The 16,687-nt window shown below is 36.8% G+C and overlaps 1 protein-coding gene across 12 annotated transcripts in view; it reads left to right on the top strand.

Annotated features, from left to right (window-relative positions):
- ppp6r3 (protein phosphatase 6, regulatory subunit 3) overlaps window positions 1-14,694 on the top strand; it is a 104,740-nt gene extending 90,046 nt beyond the window's left edge. For all 12 annotated transcript variants that reach the window (XM_069899670.1, XM_069899662.1, XM_069899653.1 and 9 more), the window contains 5 exons: window positions 4,086-4,183; window positions 5,507-5,705; window positions 9,257-9,373; window positions 10,329-10,418; window positions 12,568-14,694. In XM_069899670.1, coding sequence (XP_069755771.1) covers window positions 4,086-4,183; window positions 5,507-5,705; window positions 9,257-9,373; window positions 10,329-10,418; window positions 12,568-12,619 — 556 coding nt within the window. In that variant the 3' untranslated portion in view covers window positions 12,620-14,694. The remainder of the gene's footprint in view (window positions 1-4,085; window positions 4,184-5,506; window positions 5,706-9,256; window positions 9,374-10,328; window positions 10,419-12,567) is intronic.
- The last annotated feature ends 1,993 nt before the right edge of the window (window positions 14,695-16,687 follow it).

The following is a 16,687-nucleotide window of genomic DNA, read 5'->3' as shown; positions in this document are numbered from 1 at the left end:
CTTGGGTTGCCTATGCATGATATTTTACAATAGTGCTTTGTTACATTCTTTGTAATTTTCCTTAAAAAAAATCTATTTGGTTTCTTACTGGTGTATCAGTTCCCTTTACTAGAGTAGGTAATGAACATGTATTGAAGTAAATTCTCTGTTCATGCTATTATTTTATTTGCACTTCCAGTATTTTGTTTTCATCTTGTTCTTTTCATTCTTTACTTCCATCTGCAAAACATTTCAAAATAAACTTTCAAGATTGTTTTATTGTCATGTAATAAAAACTGCAATATTACTTGGAATTTATTTTAGTCTGCCGTAGGGCAGACAGATTTGCCATCAGCAGATATTGCATGAAGTGCCTTTTAAAGTCGAAGAAAGAGAAGCAAAAGAAACTTGATTGTATTGTTAGTGAAGCTCATGCATACTTAAGTTCCACATGTTGGGCAAAGACTGATTTTTATGGAATCTGCATCTAATCAGTGTTAATGAGTTTATTGTCATGTACATGTGCAGTGAAATTCTTATTTGCTGCAGCTGAATGGGTTCTTCATGGAAAATACTAAATATCGACAATAGAATACTTAATTGAATTAAAAATACAAAAATTACAAATATTCACATTTATCCTAATGCAGAAAACGTTGACTGTAATTGTGCAGAGTTCCTTTGTGATATCAGAGATTTTGACTTTTTTTGGCTTGCGCCAAAGAAAGCTCCTCCCGTGAAGAACAAGCCACTTGAGTAGCCACGGCTGAGGCGAGGAGAATCCTATCCAGGGTGAACCCACACTAGGTAGGGAGACTAGACCACATACTTGGTCAGGTACAGAAGGACTGTGCGCACCAACTGACAGTGGACCTTACAGAGACCTTCAACATGTCATTGCAGCAGTCCATTGTCCCGCGGGTTTTAAGACAGTTATCTTTATCTCGGTACAAAAGAGGGCAACAGCAGCAATGCCCTCCATCATTATGTAATGCTTTGAGTGTCTTGTGATGGAACGTATCAAAGCACACCTCCCAGAGACACTGGAGGTGTCTCTGGGAGGTGAAAGATGAAAGTGTTCCACTGACAATTCTATAGCTTTGACCCTCCACTCTGTCCTGACCCACCTGGAGAACAACATCTCATACACCATTTTGACCTGATTGACACCAGAACATTGAGCACCATTACGCTGAACACTGGAGCACCTCAGGGCTGTGTGCTCAGCCCGCTTCTGTTCATTCTGCTGACCCATGACTGCAATGTCCAATTCAGCTCCAACAGAGTCATCAAATTTGCACCTGACATGACAATAGTTGGCCTAATCAGCATCACCGATAGGTAGAAATACAGAGAAGAGGTGGAAAATCTCGTGAAATGGTGCAAGAATAACAACCTGACTTTCAATGTGGACAAGACGAAGGTGATAATTGTGGACTTAAGGCGGGCCAGAGAAGACTGTCCTCCCCTTTCATTAATAGCTCAGTGGTGAAGAGAATGAAGAGCACAGAGTTCCTCAGAGTCCACAAGAAGTAACCTATTCTGGAAACATGACGACATCTCACTTGTCAGGACTGCACTTCCTTAGAAGGCTGAGGGTGGCCAAGGCACATTTTGTCAACTTTCTACAGGAGCCCTATTGAGAATGTCTTTGCTGTCTGCATCACAGACAGCAGTGCGGTTGCTTTAAAAGCATTGGGTCGGAGGGCAAATCACAGGACCATAAAAGCAGCAGGGAGGATCATTGTGATGACCTCTACCCCTGCCCCACCATTCAATCAATGTGATTTACCGCTGTTGTTTAAAGAGAGCTTGCAAAATCTGTGAGGACCCCTGCCATCCTGCACCAACATCTCCTGTTGGAAAAGAGATACAAAAGTATTAGAGCCAGATCCAGGCTGAAAAACAGCTTCTTCCCACAGGCAGTGAGACTGCTGAATAACTGCTAAAACAACTCCCTGTGACGCTACTATTTATTAAAAATATTTATTTTTAATATGTATATATGACATGTCCAGAGCTCTCCATAATGTTTGTTATAAATACACTTTTTTCCCTTATTTGCCCATGTGCACCACAGTTTTAAATTTGTAATCAAACAATTCACATGATTAAAGTGCAGATTCCAGATTTTATTAAATGTTATTTATATACATTATGAGGCTGAAAAACAAGAATAAAATAGTAAGAGATCTTGCCCTAATCTTAGGATTTCCAAAATCAAAGATTTAGAACATCATTAAGAAGAAAGAGATTTCCAAAATCAAAAATTTAGAACATCATTAAGAAGAAAGAGAGTACAGGTGAGTTTAGTAATTGCAAGGGATTAGTCGACCAAGGAAGACCTACCTCCACTGCTGATGACAGAAGAATTCTCATCAAAATGAAGAAAAATCTCCAAACACCTGTCTGACAGATCAGAAGCACTCTACAGGAGGCAGATGTGGATATGTCAATGACTTTATGAACAGAAATAGAGAGGCTACACTGCAAGATGCAAACTATGTGATAGCCACAGAAACAGGGTGCCAACAAATATTTAAAAGAGCCTGCAGAATTCTGGAAAAAAAGTCTTGTGGATAGATGAGATCAAGATTAACCTGTATCAGAGTGATGGCAAGAGCAAAGCGTGGGGGCATAAAGGAACTGTCCAAGATCCAAAGCATATCACCTAATCTGTGAAGCATGGTGGTGGAAGTGTTATGGCCTGGCATGTATCGCTACCACAGGTACTGGCGCACTTTTTTTCATTGATGATATATCTGCTGATGGCAGCAGCAAAATGAATTCAGGTTTGAGCAAATACCTCCAAACTCATTGGCTGGCGCTTCATCCTACAGTTAGACTGATCCCAAACAAACTGCTAAACAAAGGAGTTTTTCAAAGCTAAAATCTGGAAAATTCTTGAATGGCCAAGTCAGTCACTGATCTAAATTCAATTGAGCATGCCTTCCATATCTTGAAGACAAGCCCCTGAAACAAGCTGCAGTAGAGGCTTGGCAGAGCATTACCATAGAAGATGCTCAGTATCTGAAGAAGTATGAATGACAGACTTTAAGGAGTCATTGCATGCAAGGGATATGCAACAAAGTATTGAACATGATGACTTTAATATACATGCCATTGCTATGTCCCAAATATCATGTTGCCCTGAATTGAGGGGACTTTGTATATAAAGTTCTGTCATTTCTACATCGTCAAACCAAAATGTACACAAATAACCTTTAATAAAATATGGAATGTGGACTTTCATCATATGTGAATTGTTTGATTACAAATATTAATCTGTGGGCAAATGAAGGAAAAATGTGACTTTGACCTAAACATTATGGTGGTTCTGTATATCTGTGTAAATATATAGTTTGTATGTGTTTTTGCACCATGGACCGGAGAACTGTCAGGTTGTACTGTTACAATTGGATGATAAATAAACTCGAACTTCTTGAAAAATGTCATCAAGGTGACAGTTCAACAATACCTCTGTGCCACTGCAGAATCTAAGGATATTTGAAGACTATCTATCTCTGGCTTTTTATTTTAAGATCGTAGAATGCAAGCTGTCATGTCCAAAAACAGATCAGTTGTAAGCCCCACTAGATTGTCTCGTGATTATATTTAATCATTCCCACCCACCCCCACCCCCCGCCCCCCATAGTTAAGTTTATTATTGGGATGTTTGTATTATCTTGTATGTAAAAAATAAAAATAAGAAAAAAATTTATATATATATACGTTCAACTCTTCTGTCATTTCCTTATTTCCCATAATTATTTCTGATCTGCATTCATGTAATTTTTTTCTTCCTTTCTATGTACTTCATGTTTTGGATTTTGCTTATTTTGTTCTTTCCTATGTCCAAAGTTACAAAAGCATTTTATGTACATTTTGGTGTGCGAAGCAAAATTTTAGGTGGGAAAGTTAAAATTGGTCAACTTCTAAATTAAGATTGTTATCTCTTAACAATAATTGATTGATAGCCAAGATATATTTTGTCAAGCCTGTTATGTGAATCATAGGCACAAGCTGGAATGCTGTGCAAGTGTATAGTAAATACTACATGCTAATGTCAGAGTAAGGTGAAATAAATTAAAATATTTTTCATTCAGTTCAAAAGACCCTTTAAGAAGTAGCTCGCCAATTGCGATGGAAACCAGTTTGGACCCAGTGGATGCCCAACACAGTTATGTAACAGCACAGCATGAAGGTAATTTCTTTGGTTGCAAATATTGAATTGCTTTGTTATTTAACAGTGTTTTACAAATGAATATTGAGGCAGACAATTGTGGGGGTTAGTGTGCAAAAAGAGCCTGATGAACAAACAACAAACCTGCTCACGGTTGCTACAGTTCGATATGCCAGATGAATATAGAATGCACTGGGTTTTCTGACTTAACTGCATGCCTCAGTCTAGTAGCTCCCTGATAATGCTCCAGCCTAGATTGTGGGCAGTGTTCTCCCAGGTGTCAGTGCCAAATTTCTTGCAGTTTTGTTTTACTTTGTTTTCTGTGTTGGAATTTTGGCCTTCCTTTACCTCAAAAGGTATTTATCATTTTCTCCTTCTACTAACTATCTTGGTATGTGTTCCAATCGGCAAATCCTATAGTGCGTCTAGTCTGCATGACGTATGGACCTATTTTCTCCAGCTTGTTGATCCAAGGGTTTGTCATTGAATTATACAATATGAAAACAGCCCTTGGATCCATGAAGCTTGTGCCAACCATAACGCACCCATTTCCACTAATCTGTTTTACTTTTGCCACATTCCATGATCTGGAGGGTGATTTACAGTGGCAAATTAACCTTCCAATCAGCATAGCTTTGGGATGTGAGAGGAAACTCCTCTAGTCACAGTGAAAACGTCACACATGCAGCAATGAAGCTTATGATTAGACCCAGGTCACTGGAGCTGTGCGACATCGGCTCTACCAGCCGTGCTATCTTACCTGCGTCAAAGGGTATCATTGTTAATAATACTGTCATAGATTTTAATCTCCAACTTCCAATTTTGTCAGTCAATTTGACATATTAATTGAGCCAAGGAATTTAGAGCAGAGGCTGGATTATCCAGCTCATTGCTTGGAGTCTGCTCTTCACAGATAACACTGTATTCATTTACAACTCCTTTAAAGATTAACATCTTAATTTAACAAATTTGTAGAATTATGTACCAACTTTAGGACCCAAAAAAAAGTTGTCATGTCACAGTGTACTAACTTCAAACTAAAATCTGCATCAATAATTGAAGCATGTTCATTTCTCCTGACTTAATCATTTGCAAATTTCAAGAATTGAAAATGAATGTGATTATTTACAAGGGTTTTGAAACCAAAATTTGAGTTATACATTTTCTTCATCAGTAAATTATCCTGGTAAAATGTTTGAGGGAAAGTTGTGTTTTGCTGTTAATCTCTATATTCAACTTAATTTAAAGTAAAATAAAATACAGTATATAGCTGATAATCAAGTTTTAAAATGTGTTCTTTATATGCTTGCTGAGTTGTAGTTATAAATTTTGCCCTATCTTCAGATTTTGTCACAACCTCACCGCTTAACTGCAAAGAACAAAAAGCAGGATTGGCCACATCAAATCTAGAACCCAGCTTGTCTGATGGTGAGGATGAGGAGGTACTTACAGACCAAGTAACGGAGACTGTCACAAATGGCTCCATGAAGGAGACAGTAAGCCTTACAGTAGATGCCAAAACTGAAACTGCTGTGTTTAAAAGGTAGGTTGACGTGGTAACATTTTTCTGAATCTTTTTTCTGGGGGGGGGGGATTGGGGGAGGTATTATTATTGAGTGTTTTGTGAACTTTTTGTAGGTTTGAAATTTACCTCACAAAATTGAAGCATTTCATAACGTTATAGATTGTATGAGGGAGGTTAGCATAAAACTTTTTAAATTGTTTTGGACTGAAATACTGACATCACAGAATGACAATACATCTTTCTCTAATTAATTTAATTTTGAGTTGGATTTTGATTGCGGTTGACCAAATGAAGTGCTGCAAAGATCATGCTGATTTGGTGGCTGATGAATGTTTTAATGTTTCTGTTATGCTAAATGTTCACCTATGTTAGAATCATGCCAGAGAAATTTATCCTTCATCATTTGATGAATCTTGTTGTTTCTAATTGGTTTCAGTCTTTGGGTCTTAGCAAAGCAAATTCACTTCCCAATTCATCACTGCTGCTTAGTGAAGTGAAAGAATGTTACCTTGCCCCTTAATTGGAAATATTAAGTACAGGTTGAACCTCTATTATACAGCAACTCCCGTGGTCCAGCACATTTTGAATCTGCCACCGTTAGTATTGGGACTGTGGTTTGAGTCCCACGCTGTCTTTAAGGAGTTTGTACTAATGTCCCATTCGCTGGTGCTGTAAAGGCGTTGTGCTAATGGCTACGCTAACTGTGCCGGCCCATCATATTATTTCCTGTTTTAAGCTTTGTTCGACCTTTGATATGTTTACATAGGGGGTTCCCTTAGGGGTCTGGCATGTCCAACAATGGCCAGGTCCTGACATCGCCAGATTAAAGAGGATCAACCTGTATAAGCACTCAAAGTGTGCATTGCATACTACCCACTAACATGTCAGGTAATCAATCTTGGATTGGTCGTGGCCCAGGTTTTTCTGAATCCAAGATTCTGGTTTCTGTCTTTCTGAATGTTGGGTCTTTGGTTCTCATGGTACTCTAGGAGTCAGTCAGTACGTTTAAATGATCCAGCTACATTCATTGTCTAGTTCAGATCTGATCTATTTCATTCAGCTTTGTCCCATTACAGTTGAGTTATTGGTTGTCAGAGAATTCCCTCCATTTTCTACTATGCCAAATGTGTCACATCTTTGTTGTTAGTATGAAGCCAGTAGAGTGCAGGAAATTATTGCTCCTACTGGTTCAAATACTCTTCCAAGTGGAGAAAGAAATCTGATGACCAAGTCTGACCAGAAAGGTATTTCACTGTCTTAACTCAGGTTTCTCTTATTAGCAGCTCCACTACCTGTCTCTGAGACCTTCAATACTATTGGATTTTGGAGATAATGTATATGGGCAATCTGGTTTATAATTTGTCAGACCTCTGAGGTATTGGATCTTGATAAAACACACTAACTTCAGAATTTATCATTGCTACTTGGCAAAGTGAAAGAATATTATATAATGGTTTTTTTTTTAATCTCATGCTGCATGTGAACATCCTGCAATTACTTTTATTTAAGAGTTTTAACTAAATTTTTTGTTTATGGATTGTTTCCATTTTTAAACTCTAATTTCTCAGAGATAACACTGGACAACATTTTTTTCAAAAGGTTAGCTTCCTGAAAAATAAATTGGGGATTTGATAGACAACTGCAAACTGAACACAGCAATAACTTGAGATTTGCTGTATCACGTAGGAATTTGGAGAAACATTAAATCAACTTTTATTGAATTTTACATACTTAATCGCATAATGATGCTGACACATTGTGTTAGTTCACCGGAGCCAAGCTCTCAGGTTGACTGCACATGCATAACAAATGGTTTTTTTAAACTTTATTTAAGATTTTTATAACATGAATAAAATAGAAAGTTACAGTAAAAAATGCATAACAAATGTGAGGAACCCAGGGTTTGTTTTGGTCATCAATTTTAAAACCAAAGTAGTGCTCATAGGTTTTCTTAAGTGCAGTCATGCTGCATATTTTGAGACTCAACCGTATACTTGCCACAAACATAACAGAATGTATCGCAGCTGTTGTGACATTGGTGAGACATTTCTGCTGTATTGCATCTTCCTGAAGACAATAAATGTTAATTGCACTCACTATTGCTGTTGCCTGAAGAACATGTGCATCAATATGAATTCAATCACTGTGTAATGCACAGTATCTGTATTTGTGAGCTGCTTTTATAGTTTGACTGCATCTATCCTGACTTAAGCATGCCCAAGCCTAAGACAACATTTGCATTGCACCAGGAATGCTTGGTCTGACCAAAACAGCTTACTTTGTGGGCAATATACTAGGAAATCACAAAAATAAGTTATATATGAAAGACTGTATGCAATAGGAAATAATAAGTGATTTTTGTGATCAGCAGCCCAAAATCTATAAAATAAACCCCAAAGTGTTTAGGAAGAAAAATCTTAATTGTTCAGTGTAATTGTTCCACTTTGGTTTGCTTCTGAGTGGAACATGGGAAATTATATCCTGGTGAATTGTAATGAAGCACAAGAACAAAGGCCCCAGCAAGTTTGGTAGTGGTGTTGAAAATGGGGCCGGGATGAGTGTGAAGTAGCATTGGAATTGGAGCCCTGGTGAATCAGAAAGGAATAGTGTCCAGGTAAGTCAAACTGGAGGTTTGGAAGTGGAGGTCATTCAGTTATGAGTGTGGGAAAAGTCAGAAGAGAGCACAGCAAAGATTACCTCGTGAGCCAGGTGCCAAATAGCAAGTTAGTGGATTTTTTAGGTTATCTGCTATCCTGTTGCATAGCCCATGAACTATCAACTACTTTTCAAATATTCTTGAGATGAGAAAGAAAGGTGTGTTATTTTTGCATATTGAAAAAAATACCAGTACAGGTAGTTGAGTATTTAGATCTTTAGAAATCAGTGAAGGATTACTAGTAGTACAGGATGTTCATACATTTAACTTAAATTATCCGTTTTCCAAGAAAGAAAATGTCTGATTACAGCATTAATTAGAATCACAGATTTAGTTTTATTTGTCTTTCAGGATATTGCAAAGTAAATTCAATTCTAATGGTTAGGTTTCTGTTTTGTTTCCCCAAGTCCATGTGGTGAAAACTTTTCAGGCTGTGAATTTTCAAAATGGGTTGGGGAAAATGCTAAATGTTTTAATGCAATTGTACCTAAGAAACATTTAAATGTGATTCATTGTTGACAATCAAAAACAAGATCATAGTAGCTCAATTGGATATTTTCACATTTTAAGCTTCCTTTCTCTTTCTCTCGTGCTTTTGGCTTCAGAGTGTTGAAATCCTATCGGTATGTATTACAATTAAATGTAAATTAACTGAATGATGTAATATGTAAACAAGCAAACTTGTGTAATCATAGATTTTTCTTCATATTATGGCATGACTTGGAGTCAACATCTGAAATAATACATTAAGGTTTGATGTGTGTAAGATGATCCTCATTCATGCTCTCCCCCTCATTTGCATGTGAAATTTTTCACAATTGCATGATTGAAGAGTGAGTTTCATAACCATTGTGAAAGGACATGATTAACCTGACTAAGCTTGATAGCTTCATCTATTTCTCTTCCGGTTTAGTGACGACATAAAGTTGTCTACCTCTGAAGATGTTGCTTCAAAATATGTGTTTCCGGATCATTTAGCAGCTCCAAAAGTGACTCCAACATCGCAATCTAATGATTATCGAATAGACGGGTATGCAGATTTTAATTCGTAATGAATTTGACTCCCTGATAAAGTCTGCAAGATTAATTAAGTTTACTAGTTTTCTTACATAAAGGTATATCAATTTTAGGCTATTTACTGTGATGGCTTTGCTTTTACTAAATTGACTTTAATTTTAAGGTTATAATTATTAACTGTCTTTTGTTCATGAAATTCAGCCCTATGAATTGTCAAAGTATTTCTAATTGTGGTGTAATGAAATGCCTCTTATCTGGTTCAAAGAGGACATTTTTAATTACAGAACAGTAGGGCATTGATGCAGCAGGTTTTTTTTAATGATGGAAACTGTACATGGGGTGCAGAGTGAGGTGGAGGGGGGATGTGCTGGTTGGCGTGAGTTTTTTCAGAGTCAACTTCTGAATTGACAACTGCAAAGAATTAATGCCAGAGAGCTTTCAGTTTGAATCATGCACAATGACAATTATATGGTAGTGTGAATTACATTTGTATTATCTAGATTTGCATTTTTTTCACTAGACTTCGATAATATTTAAATATCAACACCAAAAGCAGGTGATCTTCATTTAATTGAGTAATTACAAGAATTAGTTGAAGTGTGCAAAATAATTATCATTCCTCAAAGTGTAAAATAAAATTCTCTTGTTTCATTTACTGCATAAAAGTTTGTGTGAATGTACCCCTTAACTGTTTTTTTCCTGGTTGTCAAGCAGGCCACCTTAGTCTACAGCAGAATGATTAAAAATGGACAGGTTAAAATTACATGCATTATTGGTTACAATGATGTATCATGCATCAGCCTGTCTGGCCCACCAAGATGCTTGGTACGGGGTTAGGGTTAGTGCTAGAGTACCTGAACAGTAATTGAAGTTTCATCTGTTATCTTCTTAAAATGATTAGGCACCATCGACAATATCTTCATATTATAGTTTAATCTCTATGGTAACAGTAGGTATTTTATCAACAGCTTGAGGCCCTCAGAAGAGAACATAAAATCTCGAACAAAAGACTCCTTGAATGGCCCTGTTGACAATATAGCATCAATGGAAGAAGTCAAGTAAGCATCCAATGTCAGTTAATGATTATCCTGATAGTGTACAACTTTAATATTCCTTACTTTTATTTTGTAATGGTCATTAATTATATTTTTTTTCATGGACATAATCTTCAGCTTGCGTCGTATAAATAATTGCAAATCACTATTACCCAGTATTATCTGCCTACTTGTTTCAAATATTTGAGCTATGTATCATAGTTGAATTAAATGCACTTAATATTCAGGCTTAATCTGTTTACTAGCATTAACATTGACTTCGTCTCACAAGTGGTAGACTTTTAATTTGGGCTTTTTCTTACCCATTAAATGTAGTGAATCCTAACAAACTAAGATCAAGGAAATATTAAATAGTTTCATTGGGTTTAAATAGAGTGTGTTTAAGACCATTTTGATCTAAGTCAATAGCTGTTATATGAAATGTGGTATTCTCATTTTAAACCAGGGATCCCCAAACTTTTTAAACCATCGACCTCCATGGAATACTTAATCACTCATCGACCCCCAGGCATGGAATCCTGTCTGGTGCTGGACTGGGTTGGAGGGTGGTGGCGCTGGATTTGTGGGGGGTGGGGGGGGGCACTACCAATGGGTCAAAGAACACATACATCTTTCTTCTATGCTCAGTCTGTCCTCCCATTCGCTCTCAACTTATTCAAAGGCCAAAGCCAAATACAATATGGTAGCCACCAAGACCTGCTCTTGCAAGATGTTGGCCACTACTGACATGGGCACTTTTTTCTGTTGATCTGCCCCTGCTTTCCACCACAAAAGTTCTAACAAACCCCCCCCCCCGCACTGGTGTTTTTGACCCCCTGGTATTTATCAACCCCTTGGATAGTCCCAGGGATTGATATCGACATCGACCACTTTGGAGAGCCCTGTTTTAAACCAAAGAACTAAGTTTATTTTTCAGATGTTTTTGTGTAACCTCACTGACAAAAGGCAAAGGAGGAAAAACCCAACACCCAACCCCAACCAACCAATTTTCCCCTGCAACCGCTGCAATCGTGTCTGCCTGTCCCGCATCGGACTTGTCAGCCACAAACGAGCCTGCAGCTGACGTGGACTTTTTACCCCCTCCATAAATCTTCGTCCGCGAAGCCAAGCCAAAGATATAAAAGACAAATGAATATTCACATTCTGAACTAGTTATTTGTATTGTACAACACAAGCAAATCTTTTATTATATTAGAGATACTCTTATCTTGGGGTACATGTTGAAATCACTGGGGGCAATAGGCTTGGGTCTATCAAAGCCAGTAACAGACATTGGTGCAGATTTATCTCTGAGTAGAATGCCAAAATCTAGAGCAGGCATTCTCAACAGTACATTTCATGGGAGGAGGCTCACAGACATGAATTTTTTTTCATGTTGTCGGTATTAGAGAAGTATGGAAGAAATAAACTAAACTTGAATACTTTACTATGAGCAGAGTCCTATTGGGGGGGGGGGGGGTGGCTATAGTCAAAAAAAAGGTTGAGAATGGGAGATCTAAACCATCCCATAATTTTAATATGGCTGCCTTAAATTATAAATATTGCTTATGGACTTAAAATGTGCTGTGTGCATCAGGAAAAAAGTACAATACAATTCCGATTATCCAAAATGGTCAGGACTGGGCCCATTTTGGATAAACATTTTTTTTCGGTGAACCGGTCATTTTTAAAAAAACATCCCAGTAGCAACAGCAAATCACTTGTAACACTGTTTAAATAACAACAACAAGGTAAGTCTTTTAAAACATTAAAATAATGTTTCATTCTCACCAAACAAAATGCTGACCACCACCAATCACCAACACCTCCCCACTGAGATCTCACTCGTGCCAGGAGCACGAAGTCTGCTACTACCAGCGCAGGGAGCCCAGCTTCCCTGGTCAGTTCGGCTCCAGAAGAATTTTGGATAAATGAGGATTTTGGATATCCTCGATTATCCAAATTTTTTATAAAAAAAACTTCAAATAACTGAGGATATTGGAGAATCCAATTTTTGGATAATCGGAAGTATACTGTACTGATTTATAGACATGCTGAATGCTATCTAAATGTTGTTTTGCGCTGGGCTCTAACTAGAAATTATTTACATAATTGTTAAGTAAGACTAAATTTCCTCTATTTGCTGAAAATAGTTTTTTGTTTTATTTTTCAGGACAACTCAACAAATCCTGTCACCTGAAACTTCAATAAATGGACCTGCATGAATAAATCTGCCTGCTGTTGTTTACTCCAGCCTGAGGAGGGGTATCAGTGGGATTCACTGGAGACACTGGGTTTAGGCCCATCAAAGCCAGTCACTGCTGCACTAAATTTACATGGGATCAGGACCAGCAATATTCTTATCAGATTTTTTTAAAGACAGATGTGCAAAGAAGAGTTTGAATGAGATGTGTAAATGAGGGTATTACATGTTGGCAGATACAAAGAACTTTTGTGTGCGTTTGTATCAAATACATGTTCTTTTAAATGGGTTGATCAGTCCATTAAATATCTTGCCACTCATCTGATAATTAGTATCGTTGCCATAGTTGAATGTTATAAGAGTAGAATATTTTATAAAAATGTGTATACTTAGATCTAGCGTATAAAATTAAAGTATGCCAATTGAAACACATAGTGTGACCGAAGTGTTTAGAAATTTTCATACTTTTTTCATCTTGTATAAGATTTTAACTTGGTGTTTCTTCCAAATGGGCAGTGTAAATTGTAGAGGTTAACTGCAAATGTAAAAGTGTTATTTTGATCAAGTTGCCTATATTAAACCAATTGCTAGAAAAAAAATCTAATTGTAAATGTTCAAGAATGGCTCTTTCCTTCAGATATTATTTGTAAACATTTCTTGAAATCTAGATTAGTATTGGAAATTCTTTAATTCCGAGCTTAAACATATTTGTTACTGAAGATGAGTAGGTCATTTGGTACCTCACTGAATAGCCACAAGTATGTTAATCCTTTTGTATTTTATGAGCAACAGATTGTTCAAAAAGATGAAGATTGCTCTCATTTAACTTTGAATTCCATGTGGCTATCGTGTGGTCCTCTGGACTAAAGATCTGCATCAATTTTACTATATATATAAAAAAAATCCTTTTGAACTAATTAACCAATTTGTTTATAAGATCTCTTTATTTTATTTGGTCAATAGAACTTGATCAGCCTAAACAATTAATCTAATTAGCTGGTTAAAAGATTCTGTTGAAATAAACTTTTAAGGAGTGAAGAGCTCTACTTGAGGAATGCAGAACTTGAGGAAAATAACTCCAAATTTTAAATTCAGGGATTTAAAGTGTCATGGTAGATTAATCCTCTCCGGCGACCCTACTGGACTATGAATAGAAATAACAGGTAGCATTAAGTTCTACTAAGGCAAATTTGAAAATGTAATTTGATAAAGTGCCTATGGTACAGGTTTAAGTCTGAAAAGAGATGATGATAATGCATAATAAAATTGTGGAAGATTCCTTTCACAATAGGAATTAGTGTCTGTTCCAGGAAAGTAAAATGAAATGTGCACTCACTATGAGGTATGGCCTGTTCTTTGCAGCATCTACAGTAACAATATTGTTGGATCCTTCAAGCACCTTATTAATACATTCAAAGTTGATTAAATATTTTGTATCAACTTAACTTTTTTTTTAAAAAAAAGCTTGGATTTAGAGTTATATAAATAAGTATTGGGAGGAAATAATCAAACCAAGCAATGCAATTTTCTGTGATCTTCCAAACTGCTTTGGGGTGGTAAAATCTAAATTCATTTGTTAATGCTTGATTTACCACTTAAACTTCTGAATTAGTTGATCACAGATACTTGAAGATTGGGATGCTGAATCATCCCTTACGGTGTAGCAAATACTTAAAGCTGTGGTAGGATTATCGTGTACAATTTTAAAAAAAAATGTAAAAGACGAAATAGGGAGGAGATGGAATATTTCCAAACCAAAACAATGGGAATAACAATGTTATATAGCTGTGGCTATCAAATTGGGGATAAAAGTCTATTCCATCTTGACAATCTTTAATTTGTGTGTTTGGTTGCATGAGAAAATGGCAACAATCTTTTATAATAAATCGCTAGGATGAACATAAACCACTCACACGAGCAAGTACAAAATGTAAAAAGTATTGGCTGCTTGCTGTCAAATTATTCTGGTTGTATGATACATTTTTCATTTGTCCTATTTCAGATGTGCATCCAATATACAATGTAAATATATCTTGTTAAAATTAATGCCTTTAGTTTAAGGTTTGCAATAAACTGAATTGCTTAAGTTGTATGAAAGTGAATTGTTTAATTTGTATGAGCATGGTGACTTCATTTTTAGTATTGTCTAATGAAGCAAATTATTGCAAAATGCTCTGGATGGACAAAGACAAATGTTCCACAATTAGTTGTTGATGCTGAAATTTTTGAATTTGTTCACAAGAATAGTATCAGTCTTGGGATCTATTTTTTTTCTAAATTTAATTAATCATGCAAATTTAAAAGTATAATGATGACTTTTGGGAAAGAATCCTTTCAAATGTATAATTTAAAAAATGTTAGGTGGTTTTCAAGTTAAATTTAAACTGCTTTTCTTAGGAGATAGATTACAGTTTTTCATCTAAAGCTGTCTTTAATTTTGTCTGATGTATCCCTTTGGTTTGAGCAGAACTGGATCATGCACTCGGCTGCATATGCATTTTACTGTTGGAATAGATTTATAGTCCCCTTCGAGTAATAGAATCAAGCTTAATGTTGACAAATTAGCAAGAATTGAGCTAAGAAGCTAGTCAAATGAAAAAGGCAACATTTGTTTATCTTTGATTCATTGTTACTTTTGTCTCCAAAGGAATGGAATCAAACTGTGATAGGTTTAATTACTAGGTTATAGAACAATTTATTTTCAGTATTGGGACAGTTGAAGCTTGTGACCAAGTTCCTGGGATCACCATCCATGCTGCCTTTGCTTGAATTTGAATCATATTTCTGAATCTATGAACAGTTGATGATAAATAGCATTAGGAGTTTGAAGGAAGTGAACACTCCAGTGCAGGGTCATCCTTACCTGCAACCTAAAATCTTTCCCAAGACTCACAAAGAATCTTATTTTGCTGTTTTTTTTATATCCCACAGGGTCAGTGAGTTACAACCATGGGAGTAAGAATCCTACTCAACACTGCGAAATCTGTTGATTGCCTATTTGAAATAGGTATTCGACACCGATTAGGGGAGAGAATGAAAGATCCAGAGCCTTGAACAAAATCAGAATTTAAAAAATGATCGGTAAATAAGAAATTAAACTGCAGAAGTGATACAGGAAAGTTCCATCATTATGAAAATAAAAGCGTACTGTTACTGGTATGGACAGAATTAAATATTGTGTTGCTTAACAGATTTAAGAATAGAAAGAAAATTATTAGAATCAGTTACATTGGAGACTCTGTTTCAGTAATTAGGAATGAGAATAAGGCAAGACTTTGGTAACCTAAGAATCACTTTTGCCATATATTGATTAGAATTACCAAGCTTTCTTGAAGGCTGGAGCGAAGGACTGCGGTTAACTGGATAGGTCTAGAACAGTGGTTTTATTTTTCTTTCCACTCACATATCACCTTAAGTAATCCCTATGCCATAGGCGCTCTGTGATTAATAAGGGTTTACTTAAGATGGTATAAGAGTGGAAAGAAAAAGTTTGAAAACCACTGTTTTAATCGTACCTAATTGACTCGTTATGTGCAAGGTTTCATCTCTCTTGGCTTGCCTTCACGAACCAAGATTTAGGAAGGATTGTAGACATGGGTACGTTCTTTGAGCCTGCGCAATTGATTTTTTTAAGGTGGAATGCAGTGTCCGCAGTACTGGCTCCACCCTTTACAGCCAGGGTTTATCTGCCATGGCCTAGCAAGCTCGGATGGTGACAGCCAGGTTCTCTGGTAGTAGGTTTATGTCAGAGTGTCCTCCAAGATGGATGTCCTGACAAGGTTAATGAGCCCCTTCTGCCCAGGTTTGAAATCAGAGTTTTCCTTCTCTTTGTCTGGCTGCCAACCAAGGGCTGAGCTCAGCCTACACATCCAGTTATATTGCCAGACATTTGGTCGTACCATGACATAGGAAACTCTGTTTAAAAAAAAAAAGGGGGACATTGACAAGAAGGTGTTCCTGTGGATGTAGTAATGTAGGAGAGGCCATTTGCAATGACCTCCTGCCTGGCAAGCCAGACAATGGCCACGCAGCAATCACTACACCGAGAAAGGAGAGGAAATGTATTACACGTGCATTTTCCCTGGGTGAG

The sequence above is a fragment of the Narcine bancroftii genome, chromosome 1 (genome assembly GCF_036971445.1).
Source record: "Narcine bancroftii isolate sNarBan1 chromosome 1, sNarBan1.hap1, whole genome shotgun sequence".
Classification (NCBI taxonomy): Eukaryota; Metazoa; Chordata; class Chondrichthyes; order Torpediniformes; family Narcinidae; genus Narcine; species Narcine bancroftii.
Note: the sequence above shows the minus strand (reverse complement) of the source record. Positions and strands in the feature narration are given on the sequence as shown.